The 13,455-nt window shown below is 40.1% G+C and overlaps 1 protein-coding gene across 2 annotated transcripts in view; it reads right to left on the reverse strand.

Annotated features, from left to right (window-relative positions):
• l(3)80Fj (lethal (3) 80Fj) overlaps window positions 1-13,455 on the reverse strand; it is a 694,407-nt gene that overhangs the window by 609,817 nt on the left and 71,135 nt on the right. For both annotated transcript variants that reach the window (XM_090387924.1, XM_090387932.1), the window contains exon 6: window positions 9,233-9,367. In XM_090387924.1, coding sequence (XP_090244050.1) covers window positions 9,233-9,367 — 135 coding nt within the window. The remainder of the gene's footprint in view (window positions 1-9,232; window positions 9,368-13,455) is intronic.

The raw sequence follows: 13,455 nt of genomic DNA on the forward strand, positions 1-13,455 counted from the left end.
GGCATTTAATGAATTGGTAGCAGATTTTCGAGAAGTTGGAGCTGATTGAGCAGGACAAGGTTTCTCAAAATGGAAAGTGGAATGCAATGTGCTGTCATTGGCAAAAACTATGGATAGGATGTCCAGTCAATGGAAGAAGGATATTAATATACAAGAGGAAAAGAGTGGGGGAAAGAATTGAACCTTGGGGGACACCGGCATTAGTGGAGAAGTTAGAAGACAGAGAGCCATCTACCATCACCCTCAGTGAGCAATCAGAGAGAAAACTGGATAACCAATTACTAAAAACAGTTGGCAAACCATAAGATGGTAGCTTGTTTAGAAGACCTTTATGCCAAACATGATCGAAAGCCTTTGAGATGTCAAGAGCAACTACTTGTGTTTCACCGAACCTTTCAATTAAATCAGTCCATAAATGGGTAACATAAGCCAGAATATCACCAGTGGATCGACACTGACGGAATCCATACTGGCGATCGTTGATCAGATGGAAGTTTTCTAGGTGGCGGTTAATTGATTTCTCCATTACTTTAGAAAGAGTAGAAGTAATTGCAATGGGACGATAATTAGATGGGAGGGATTTGTCACCCTTTTTATGAACTGGCTGGATATGAGCAAATTTCCAAGCAGAAGGAAAAACACCTTTGGAATAAGAAAGTGTAAAAAGGTGGCAAAGAATAGGAGTAAGTTCAGGAGCACAGGTTTTGAGAACAAGTGGAGAAATACCATCGGTACCTGGAGCTTTCTTAGCATCAAGATTCGTCAAAATCCTTCTAACATCCTTTTGATGGAAGACCACAGGAGGCATTGAATGGAGTGTGTTGGGAATGGTGGGAGGTGTTTTACCAAGATCATTAATACATGAGTTGGAAGAAAAATGGGATGCTAGCAGGTCAGCTTTATCCTTGGCTGAAGTGACAAAAGAACCATCTGGTTTGGACAGAGGTGGGAGCAGAGATGGGCAAAAGTTGCAGCCAATAGCTTTGGCAAGAGACCAGAATGCTTTGCTACCATTAGGGCAAGAAGCAAGTTTTCTACTCTTAGCCTGTTCAAACTCTAGTTTGGACTGATTAATAACTGCTTTACAATTGTTGCGAGCTTTGGTGTAGGCAGAAAATGAAACTGAAGAATCAGAAACAAGCCAATTACGATATGCAACATTCTTCTCTTGAACAGCCTCAGCACATTTATTGGAAAACCAAGGTTTAGATAAAGGACGAGATTTTAAAGTGGAGTGTGGGATAAAGGATTCCATTCCTGCAAGAATAATTTCACTGACACAATCTGAGCAAACGTTGACATCAGAAGTTTTGAAACAGTAATCCGACCAAGGAAAAGAAGTCTTGCAGGTCATCCCATTTTGCATTCTTGTAATGCCAAACACACGAGGTTGGGAATAGCCGTGAGATAAAGGCTCCATTGGAGAAGAGACAATCACCAAGTTGTGATCTGAAGTGCCTAAAGGACCTCTCATTTTGAAGGTGTACTTAGAAGGGTTGTTTGTGAGAAAAATATCAAGTGTATTGGCTGTATGATTAGGATTGTCCGGTATTCTTGTAGGTAAATGAACAAGCTGTGCAAGGTCATTGGTAATTGCAAAAGCCTCTGCATCTCGACCTGCTGGGTCGGTGTGACTAGAAAACGGAAGCCAGCTGGAGTTGTGAACATTAAAATCACCAAGGAAAATTACCTCACTGTTAGGAAAGTTGGACTGGAGAAAGTCAAGTTGCAAAGAGAGGAAGTCAAAGAGCTCCAAGTGATTAGTGGAGTTGGGAGGACGGTAGAGACAACAGATGAATTTGACACAATGAGGTAGAGAGATTTTAAGCCAGAGAAGATCAAAGAGAGGAGATTCCAAATTGCCAAGTCCCTGACAGGGAATATCAGAACGGACATATGCACAAGTACCACCTTTGAGGCGAAAGGAATCATACAGCGAATAATTTGGGCATCTGAGATGAGCAGTAGTTGAATCAACTGATAACTGAGATTCTGTCAGAAAAAGTACATGGGGTTTGGCAGACTGCAAGTGGAAATGGACATCGTTGAGATTAGAATTGAGACCACGTATATTTGTGAAATGAATTAGGAAGTCCTTGGGAGGTTTAGATCTTTTCGCAGATAAGCTTGCTCTATTAGTTTGACAATTCATGGTGTATTCAATAGTAAGAAAAAGTGGGTGGGACATGCTGCATGAAGTAATGAAATTTTTGGATATGGCATACACGTGGTAAGAATATACCCAGATCCTTGACATGACGTGGCCTCGACAATGCTCCCCGCATACACACTACTCGGACTCCCTCCAGTCACTATCTGGCTGAGTAGAGGTAGCAAGATTATACACTAGCCAATCCGGAAGCCTCCTAGAGGGTTACCAATAGGTTTAGTCCGGTGTACTAACTAGCGGCCGGCCTGCGAACACCGTTTTAGAGCTGTACCCTCGAAATGTAAGGAATATTGGATCTCACCACGATGTTCATCATAACCTCAAAAGTCATCAATCATACTGCATGATGGAAGAGATAGGGAAGGGTTGACCGGAACTTAGCTCTAGAGACTAAACATGGGTTCCACCACTTCAAGCCTCCAATAAGCAAAGTGGTGGTATTTCACCGGTTGATGAGAGTCATCTACCACCTAGTACTGCCTGGTAACATAGAGGGGCGGCGTTCCTCCATGTGATGTGGGCACCACACCTCGACACCTGCTTACTTGGTTCACACCTGGGTGGTCACCCACCATGTACTTGTGCATGGAGGTTATACCCAGGATTACTAACAGTCCCACCATCGTGAAGGTGCAAGCAGAGGATTTGGCTGTCACAGACCGTCCGGACTTCGCCGAAATTGGGTCCACTTGATGAGTGTCACCCGAATATCAGTTCCATCAGCGTTTTAGACTCCCAGATAGCAAGTACAGCTTGTCTGGCATATCTGAGAGAATGTCTGTGACAATCTCAAGGACCAAAGATGGAAGTTAGATCAGTTATAACATATGGTTGTGAAGCTTGGACATTAACAAGTAAAGATGAGCAGTTGTTGCGAGTGTTCGAGAATAGAATTTTGCGAAAAGTTTTTGGGCCCATACAAGACGTTGATGGATCCTGGAGGATCAGAATGAACCATGAACTTTACAATCTTTTTCAGGGTGTGGAAATCATCAATTTGTGAAGAGCCAGACACTTGCCTGGATGGGACATGTTATGAGAATGGATGACAAGAGGGCAAGGGGAAGACCGCTGAAAAGATGGATGGATGATGTAGAAGAGTACTTAAAGATCATGAGAATAAGAAGTTGGAAAAGTCTGACTTCTGGGAGGGCTTACTGGTGAAACATTATTGAAAAGGCATCCACCCTGGGTTATAATGCCAGAAAAAGAAGTTGGGCTAGGTTATATAGTGTTATATTTATTATTAAACTTTATATATTTAATTAAAATTTATTATATTCATTATTAAACTTTATTATTAAAATTTATTGTTTATTATTATTTATTAAACACTATATATGCTTATACAGTATTTACAGAGTGTAATGTTATATTAGGTTATATAGTGAAACCCATATGATAAGCAATGAGTAAGGTGCACATCTCTCTATGCATTTTAATTTTAACTAGATTTTAATATCCACACCTCTTTTAAATTAATCTCATTCAGCTGGGAGGTTCCAGTATTTTAGGTTTCCGATCTTTTTACTGTCATTTCAACCACAGAACTAAAGGTTATCCATAACAGAGAATTGTTTGTTTTACGGAAATGATGTTATAAGGACCTTGCAGGCATCTGCACCAACCTGCACCAAAATAATGCTAAAAGGAAGTAAACAACCAGTTTCTAACATGAAACCTGAGTTGTAATTTCTGACAAGGAAAGTGGCATTTAAACTGTATGTGGTTATCTTTATTTCTGAATTTTGAGATCGATTGTATATTTTCACACTGGGAGGCATGCCACTAACAAACAGGACTAGCAGGAGTATTGCTTGTTAGTGGCATGCACAAAGTGCTGTGTGTGTGTGTGTGTGTTGTTGTTGTTTGGTTTTTAGGAGCATTAGCAACTAAGGCCATATTGCTCCAGGATATGCGGTGGTCATTCCTTAACCTTTCCGCATCCTCCGTATTTGGATGTGTGTGTGTGTGTGTGTGTGTGTGTGTGTGTGTGTGTGTGTGTGTGTGTGTGTGTGTGTGTGCGCGTGCGTGCGTGCGTGCGTGCGTGCGTGCGCACCATAACTGGCAGACATGCAGTAGGTTGGCACTCCTGCACTAAAATATATATCACCATTCTCATTAAAATGCACTTCTGCCAGTGTATGCCAGCAGGTGGTGGAGGCATTTTGAGCAGCTGATCTAAATTTTCTTATGGTTACACATAGAAAATTGTATCCACTAATTGTGTAGAAACTTAGAGTTTAAATTTACTCAATAAACTTTTAAGTTACAGAATTGTAAAGTATTTATACAGAATTTTTTGAATACACTATGTGGGTAGTATATTATATTTTCCTGTATTAAAGCAGATTGCTTGTAATGAAGCTGTTTGATGAATTTTGCTTAATAAAAAAAATAAAAAGAAATGCAAACCATATGCAAAGAGCACATCATAACGGTTTACAGAGAAATCATCAGTCCACCACATGGCTTGGAAAATTTGTATCGTTTGCTATGTTGTTGAATCATTTAAGGCATGATACAAATGTTGTAGCATGCCATTAATGATAAAACAATTGTGAAGGTGAATGAAAATCAAGGTTCATGAAAAGATTCACAAGATTGTAAAAGTGGTGAACTGCAGCACTGAAACTACATGCAAGACAACCTCAGACCACTTGAGTTACTGGAAGGCGTGTACAGCATAAATGCACAAATCTTTTACATGGCCAAAAGCAGCTGTGAATGTATTTCTGCTTGCAATATCTTGTGCATACATTCCCAGAGGAAAGGGGAAACACTATGCCTTTTATGCAAACACTGCTTCCAGCAGCAATGTAGCCAGAAATTAATTACTGTTACCATCATAAGCATGAAGAATGATGAGCTTGCATTAGAAACATCAGAGTTCTCCATCAAGGAAGGCTTGCAGCTTCCTACTACTGGTAAGGTCTTGATCATACTTTCCATTAATCATTAATGACTATTATCCAGTGATGTTCTATCACATAGTATCAAGATAAATGATTAGAAGCACAAACATCCTAAAATAAACAATAAAGTCAAGTTTTCTGGTAAATTGAATGCTGGTTGAATTGTTTGGCAATTCAATCCTCCAAACTATAGGTTTCGCAAAGACTACACTAGATGGGTAGTCTAGTACGTTACATAAAATATCTAAGCACTTATCATTTTTGTTGTTGTTGTTGTTATTATTATTATTATTACATATTATTTCTCCCTGATTGGCAGTTCCACCTCGTGACGGGTATTGCTATCAAGTACACAGGATGGTTGTTGTTATGTCTGGTGTTACTGTTGGTCGAGAAACTCTCTGACTATCCTACAGGTGTTCATCAGGCTGGCGACTTTCTGGAGTTCCTTGTAGGTATTCTCTGGAAGACCTATTGCTGCTAGGCTGTTATGTAGGGCCTTTGGCACCATACCTGTGGTTGACACGATGATTGGGATGGTCGTTACTTGTTGCATATGCCACATCTCTTTGATCACCTGTCTTAGGTTCATGTACTTCCTGATTTTTTCCCCATGGGTTTTCTGCAGGTTGCCAGTGTTGAGTACCACTATATCAATCAGATAGGTAGCCTTTTCCTTCTTGTCCACAAGGGTTATGTCCGATCTGTTGTGTAGGATTGTCCTATCCATTATTATGGCATGGTCCCAGTACAACTTGTGGGTTGGGGTCAGTACTGCCTGAGGTTCGTACTTGTAGTACGGTAAACTTTCTTCGATCAACTGGTATTTCCTTGCTAGCTTCTGATATATTATCCTGACTACCTGGTCGTGTCTATGAGTGTACTCAGTCTGGGTGATCACCTTGCATCCTGCAGTGATGAGGTGGCTTCATCAACACGTGTCATCAAACACTTCGGGCTCCTTGGCAATGTATTTTCTATAGTTCTTGGTGTTGATTACCTGGTCTTGGATGGCGAGCATGAATCCTTCAGTCTGGAGGAAGGGCATCCTGCTCTTGAGCCATGCACTGGAAGCAATTTTATCTGTGACCTTGATAGAGATCACTGTAGTGTCTGCCATGGAGTGCCTTCTCTGCCCACCTTTCTAACTTCATTTGTACCTCCTGGTTTGGGGGGGGACTCCTCGCTTAGGTTGAGTGTGATATACTGCTTGTCTATCTTCCTTATGACCTGGTGGAGTGCTGCTGTATGTTTCTGGAATCCTTCAGGTTAACTATTGCTGTCTTTTGTTGCTCAATGAGGTCTATCAGGCCCCTTCGGTCTTCTTCCTGGGCGATTGTCAGTTTCTCCATGGCAAATTTCAGGTGGTTTTGGCGGCTCTTGGTCATCATTGTCCTTGTCTTTCTCATGATATCCTCCAGCTCTATGTTAGTCCAATCTATGACCCCAAAGGAATATGTTAGCACTGGGACTGCATAGGTGCTTATGGCTTTAACTGTATTTTTCAGTCTGGCAGGCCTTAATTTACTTGTGCTGTGTGGCGCCTCCATAGCCAGGTGGGAAGGAGCAGCAGTGCATAGCACACGCTTCTTGATTAGACCAGGGTTCGAGCCCATCACCACCAAATATGGAGGATGCGGAAGGGTCAGGAATCCTTCAGGGAATGACCACCACATATCCCGGAGCAATATGGCCTTAGTTGCTAATGCTCCTAAAAAACAAACAAACAAACAAACAAACTTGTGCTGTAACTGCATCATCCCCAAGTATTTGTAGGCCTCTCCCTCTGCCATGGCTTCAATCTCTTTACCACTCTGGTAGTTTCGGTTGACTAATTTTCCCTGGCGCAATCTGTGGGTCTTGCATTTGTCTAGACCAAATTCCATCCTAATATCATTGCTGAATTCTTCGGTGATCTGGAGTAGTTGCTGAAGGCGCTTCTCGGTTCCCGCGTAGAGCTTGATGTCATCCATGTACATCAGGTGGGTGACGGTGTACAGATTCTTCCTTCCTTCTTTGAGGTTATATCCATACTTGCTACTGTTCAGCATGGTGGATAGCAGGTTAAGTGCTAGACAGAACCACAATGGGCTCAGGGCAACTCCCTGAAAGATTCCTCTCCTGATGGGGATTGGCCTGGTTGTGCTGTTTTCGACCTTAATGGTGGTACTCAATTTCCTCATCATTTCTCCTAGAAAGTTTGTCACTATCGGATTGACTTTGTAGATCTTCAGCGCCTCTATTAGCCAGCTATGAAGCACGGAGTCGAAGGCCTTGTGGTAATCGATGTAGGCTGTGTACACGTTGCATCACTTCTTGTAGGCTTGCTCCATAACCGCGGCATCTATGGTTAATTGCTCCTTGCATCCTTTGTTCAACCACTTGCATCCTTTCTGCTGTTCGGCTATTATGTTCCGGCTCTCCAAGGTCTGATATCTTCCTGGTTATGCAGCTGGTCAGGATCTTGTACATTGTTGGCCTATATTTTGCCGGGAGTCTTGTATCTTCGTCTTTAGACTTCAGATATGCGATTCCTTGAGTGAGAAACTTCGGGATTGTCTCTGGGGTGCCTTATCATTCGGGTGAACTGCTCTGCCAGGTACTTGTGTGTGTGTGCAAGTGAGCTTCTTTTACCAGTAGTTGTGGACGTTAGCTATTCCTGGAGTTCGCCAGTTGTGAGAGTTCTTGATCGTCTGTTTTACTTCTTTTTGAATTTTCCACCCTCTCATTTCGTGTACGTCCTTGGTTTTCTTGCGTTCTAGTTCGTTCCAGGTGGCTCGGCTGTTATATCTTACTTCCCTGCTCCATATGTTTCCCCAGAACTCCTCAATCATCTTCTTCTCAGACGGTCCATTTCCCTTCTTTCCCATCTTCTCCGAGATTTAGAAACCTCTTTGGTCCTCATCGAAGATTCGGTTGTTTATTTTCCTCTGGGAGCTCTCTTTGTATCGGCATAGTCTCTTGCTGAGTGCAAGGAGGTTCTGCTTCAATGTGTCCAAGTACTCTCCTATTCTCTGATTTTTTGTCTCATGTTTGCTGTGGATGCTGTCTCTTTTGTGGATGCTCTTCACTTTTCCAATTAATTTCTTACTCCTATTGCCCCATTGGTACTGGGTCAATTAGCCTACCTTGACTCTTAATTCTTCTATTTCTGCTGAAGCCTTCTCTCCTAGGCTGGTGGTTCCTTCTGTTTTCGGTTCTTCTGCTTTTGGTCTCTCGCTTCTCTTCCATTAATCCTCGTGGCTGTTACTGCAGCACAATACACAGCTGTGTGGATGGCCTCCAGTTTTGCCACACTGCTGTCAAGGTAATGCAGTATTATGTGCCAATTCATGTGGTCTGTGACTCTCCACAAGGTTCTATTCAGCCTCTGCTTCGGTATCATGCAAGTCTTTGTGGGATCCATCCCTTCAAATTCTGTTAGGGCCTTCTTCCACTCGTCCTCTATTCTGGATATCATGACCTAGTCTGTTTCCACTTCAGCTGCTGTGGGTTGTATTTCTTCTTGCATTTCCTCCTCTGGTTCAGTTGTGCTATGCTCTTCTTCCTCTGGTTCCATATTCTTTATCCTTGTGGTAATTGATCATTCACGTCCTGCTTGATTTTTTTCCAAGATTGCAGAAGCTATCAGGTTCTTTGTGACGATGGTCCTTCTCTGATCCACTATTCGCTCTTCAGTGACCTGAATATCCAGGAATTGTTCTAGGCACTTGGTATGTAGTAATATGCAGTAAGTTGTCATATCGGTCTCCAGCTTCGTTATTTCGTAGTATGCTTGCATGATGTACATATTCATTTCAATGCTCCACTTCATGCGTTGGCATTTATTATTATTATTATTGTTATTTATTGTTTGTTATTATTATTATTGGTGTTCTAACAAGGATAGATCCCCACATACACTCAACTATTTCTTCACATCTTCCTATCCTCAGCACTCCATTTCATCCAAATCCACGTAACCATCCCCCTCATATCTGTGAGAGGGAGGAGATTGTTGAATAGATACAGAGTTTTGTGTAATCATTTGCAATGCAGAGTAAGAGATACACAATTTCTGTTCAATTGAATAAGCCTTAAAAATCATAATTTTCAATAACATATAACAAAAAATAATATTAAGAAATGTATGTATAATTATTCCTACCTTGTATTTGGAAATATGACTAGCACTTTTATCTTCTCCTAGAAATCTTATTACAAAGCCCCAAAGAATTACTGAATAGAAAGAGGGTTCCAAATCAGAAAGATGTGTAATATATCTTTCAAGGCCAGGTGGATGCTAAATTGAAATGTTATTCAGTTAGATGAATATGAATACAAAAAAATGCATTCAAAAGACTCAAAAATCATTTTACACTCCATTAATGGTTATTTTGATGCCCTAAGTACATATTATATACAATAAAAATATATTTCAGAATGGTATGACTAATACCACTATAACACACGTGTGTGTGTGTGTAGTAGTAATATATAACTGTTAAGAAGCAAAATAAGCAGAAAAAGGAAAATAACAAAAGTTATAGTATATCTAATGCTCCAAAACGTGCAGTGCAGCAGTACAGGAAGCAAAAGGATATAAATAATGTGTGGTTTATAGAATAGATAAAGTGTCTGTGAAAATGGAAATGAAAGGTACGCAAGGTGCCAGAACTAAGAATTTTAAGGGATAGTAGAAAGTGGAAGTGAAGTAGTGGTTAAACAGGTGAAAGAATTTGAAAAACCTAATGCAAAAATGAACTAGGACTTTATCTGAATTTATTTATATATATATATATATATTTTTTTTTTTTTTCCCCAGTTCACATTACCCTTCTAGTCCTTGGCACTTTCTGTACTTTTCACCTCCATCTGCGCAAACTTTATCAGACTTATCTATTCTTGTGTGTGTGACATTTATGAATAAGTAATTTGCATGAAACTACTTATCTACTCATCTATCTGGCAACATAGATAGAGTTAGTAAGTATATATATTAAATAATGTATATTTTATGTACCTATTGTGTAATATAGTTAAAAGCCTTGTCTGGCTGTTTAGCTAATGACAGGCAAAATTAGAAAGGTAACTAGGATAGAAATACACTTCTGCCTCGTATTACACTAACAGCCCAGAATGTGGAAAAATTTAATTGTAGAAAAGTAAACATTATATGATTGAAGAATATAAAGTTGGTACTCAGGATATCTAGGAGGGCAATTTCCCATCAGTGCTAGTAACAGCCTTCGACAGGGTAGATATATGCATTTGGAAGTGGTTGTCTGTGTTCAAAGAAAGTGCAACACCTAGAAATTTCACATTTCTAACCGTTTTTTGCGATGGTATGTTACATTAATGAATAGCACCACAAATAGAAATATAAACAAAAGATATTTAAATATTCCAAAATGAGCATTTGAAACCTTTATACAACAGTTTTGGTAAACACAACAATTATGGCTGAAATGTTATCAGAAGCCCTCAATTTGCTTCAGTTCATCATTTTTAATGGAAAACAAAATTAAAAGTTCACCAGGTGCAAACTAATATTTAGTTGAACCACCTCTGGCCCTGATGACAGCAGCACACCGTCGAGGCATTGACAAGATCAATTTCTGAAGATAATCAACTGACAGTTTGTGGTTCCAAACACGAATTATGGCTTCCTGAAGTTCACGAAAGGTCTTTGGTTTCTTTCTGGCAATTCCTTCTGGCCGGGCTGTTTCCTGGCCAGCTAAGAGTTGTAATGGACTGTTCTTCCAAATATTTTTTCACCTGTAACAAATGTAAACACATTACTGTCGAACCTCTAATGCTGTTTGTTTGTTTGTTTAGATTTTATTGGCGCATTAGCATCTAAGGCTATAATGCGCCAAGACCAGGTAATAAATAAAAATTTAAAAATTTATCCTTTCAGTGACCTAAGTAAGTAGGTCACCATGTCCAGATATATAATAAAAGCTTACAATAAAAGAAATAACAATAAAGAATAAATTTTAAATATGTGTAAAAACCTTTATTGATTTAAAAAAGCTAAAAACAGCAGACACATTGTCATTGTCAGATAAAATCTGACTGAGTGTATGTGGCTCAGTCAGATGGTTAAAAGCGGTAAAACGGATATTACTAAAATCTGGACATCCAATTAAAAGGTGTCTGATCGATAAAATTGTGCCACAGGACACACACATAGGAGGGTCATCAGCCCTCAACCTCTAATGCAGAAATGAAGCTAAAGTAACTACAGAAGTGCCTACTTACACTTTTTGCCCAATGACAAGGAGCAGAATCGTCCTGAAAAATGCTTGTTATTGTTTGTTATTTGGTTTTTAGGAGCATTAGCAACTAAGGCCATATTGCTCCGGGGATATGCGGTGATCATTCCCTGACCTTCCCGCATCCTCCGTATTTGGTGGTCACGGGCTCGAATCCCGGTCTGATCAAGAAGCTTGTGCTACGCACTGCTGCTCCTGCCCACCTGGCTACGGAGGCACCCCTGAAAGATGCAGTTACTCAGCAGGTTTGAATGGTCTCTAATGGTTGGCAGCAATTTGCCTTCCAATATAGCCAGGTATCCATTGGCATTCACAGAACCTTTTATAAACAGTTGACCTACTCCGTGATACGAACTGTACCCCCATATCATTTGGCTGGAAGGAAATTTCACTGTAGACACAATACAGTCTGGATGGTATTCTTCACCAAGTCTACAGCAAATCGTTTGTCTCCCATCAGAGGCATGAAGGTTGAATTTCTTCTCATCCGAGAAAATAACTGACTTCCACTGCTCGGCGGTCGATTTGAGATGCTCCTTGCACCAAATTAATCGGCCTTTTTCATTTTTTGTGAGGAGGAGCTTGATCTTAGGACGACGGGCTACAAGTCCATTTTTGAAGAGCAGCCTTTAGCACTTGCTACCACTCCTGTATGTTTTTTCCATTCTCTTTTCAGCTCAGATAAAGAAGGTTTACAGCTTTTAAGGCACAAGCGCTTTAAAATGCAGTCCTGTTTTGGCGTAGAGACTCGTTTGGGTCCGGTTCCTTTTTTCCTATCAGCAGAACCAGTATTCTTGAGTTTGAAAGGAAATCTACTCACTGTTGACTGATTACAAGACACTCTGTAAGCAATATGATGGGAAGAACAGCCTTCCTCACGTAAAGCAACAATAGCACTCTTTCTTCGTGGCATCAACTGCACGTAACTCGCCAGCCATCCTGACACAAGCAAGGAATGACTGCAACTCTTGCAGAGCGTGCTTATATAGCTGAAAGTAACAGCTGATGCAATATTATGTCATCACCTATGCATATCAATCTTATCTGATGCAATCTGTAAGAAATAATGCCATATACTTATGTTATTCAGACGGCAATTACAATTTTAAGGGGTGATGTACTTTCTTTGAACACCAGTATATGTGCAACAAAATGTTATAATTATAATTCTATTTAACATTACTTTATACTCATACTTATGTCGTTCTAATTTTAAACTTAAATTAGTAGGTAACTGGCTGATATATGTGAAACGGTATCTCTTCAGGATGCTATACTGTTCCACATATATCAGCCAGTTATGTACTAATTTAAGCTTAAAATTAGAACATAAGTATAAGAGTACAGTATTAGAAATGGCCTCATGGTGCAAGAAAGCGTCTTATGTTGCACCAGCAAAAAAAAAAAAAAACAAATAAAACAATGATTAAAAAAAAAAAAACTAATTAATAAAAGAAAAGGAAATTAAACCTATCATCCTATGCGTTTCCCTCACCCGAAGGTACTATCCAGATGACCTTTGAATTTCCCCAAACTGTCAGCCTCAACCACCCATGTAGGCAACTTATTCCAGTAATTTATAACTCGCTGGCTAAAATAAAACTTCCTACACTCCAATCTAAACATCTCCTCCCGTAACTTGAATTTATGTCCCCTAGTTCTAGCATCATTTATAATCTTGAAAATTTCGCCCTCATTCATTTTACTGATGCCTCTCAGAGCCTCAACTACCTCAATCAAATCTCCTCTAAGGTGTCTAGTTTCCAAACTCTGCAACCTACATATTCAAAGTCTTTCTTCATAAGGACACCCTTTTACCGATCTCACCAGGCGAGTTACCCGTCTTTGCACCCTTTCAAGAAGCTCGATCTTTCTTTAGGTGCGGTCTCCATACTTGAACACAGTATTCCAAGTGTGGTCTAACAAAAGCCTTATATAATGGGATTATCACATCCCTATCTCTACTTACAAAAGTTTGGTAGATCATCGATAGGACACCATGGGCCTTCCTTGCAATCTATTTACAATGCTCAGAGAATTTCATGTCTGACCGTATCATAACACCCAAGTCCCTTTCCTCCAGTACTGGGTTTAGTTGAACTCCACCAAGTGA

The sequence above is a fragment of the Mastigoproctus giganteus genome, chromosome 2 (assembly GCF_048544385.1).
Source record: "Mastigoproctus giganteus isolate SK-2022 chromosome 2, ASM4854438v1, whole genome shotgun sequence".
Classification (NCBI taxonomy): domain Eukaryota; kingdom Metazoa; phylum Arthropoda; class Arachnida; order Uropygi; family Thelyphonidae; genus Mastigoproctus; species Mastigoproctus giganteus.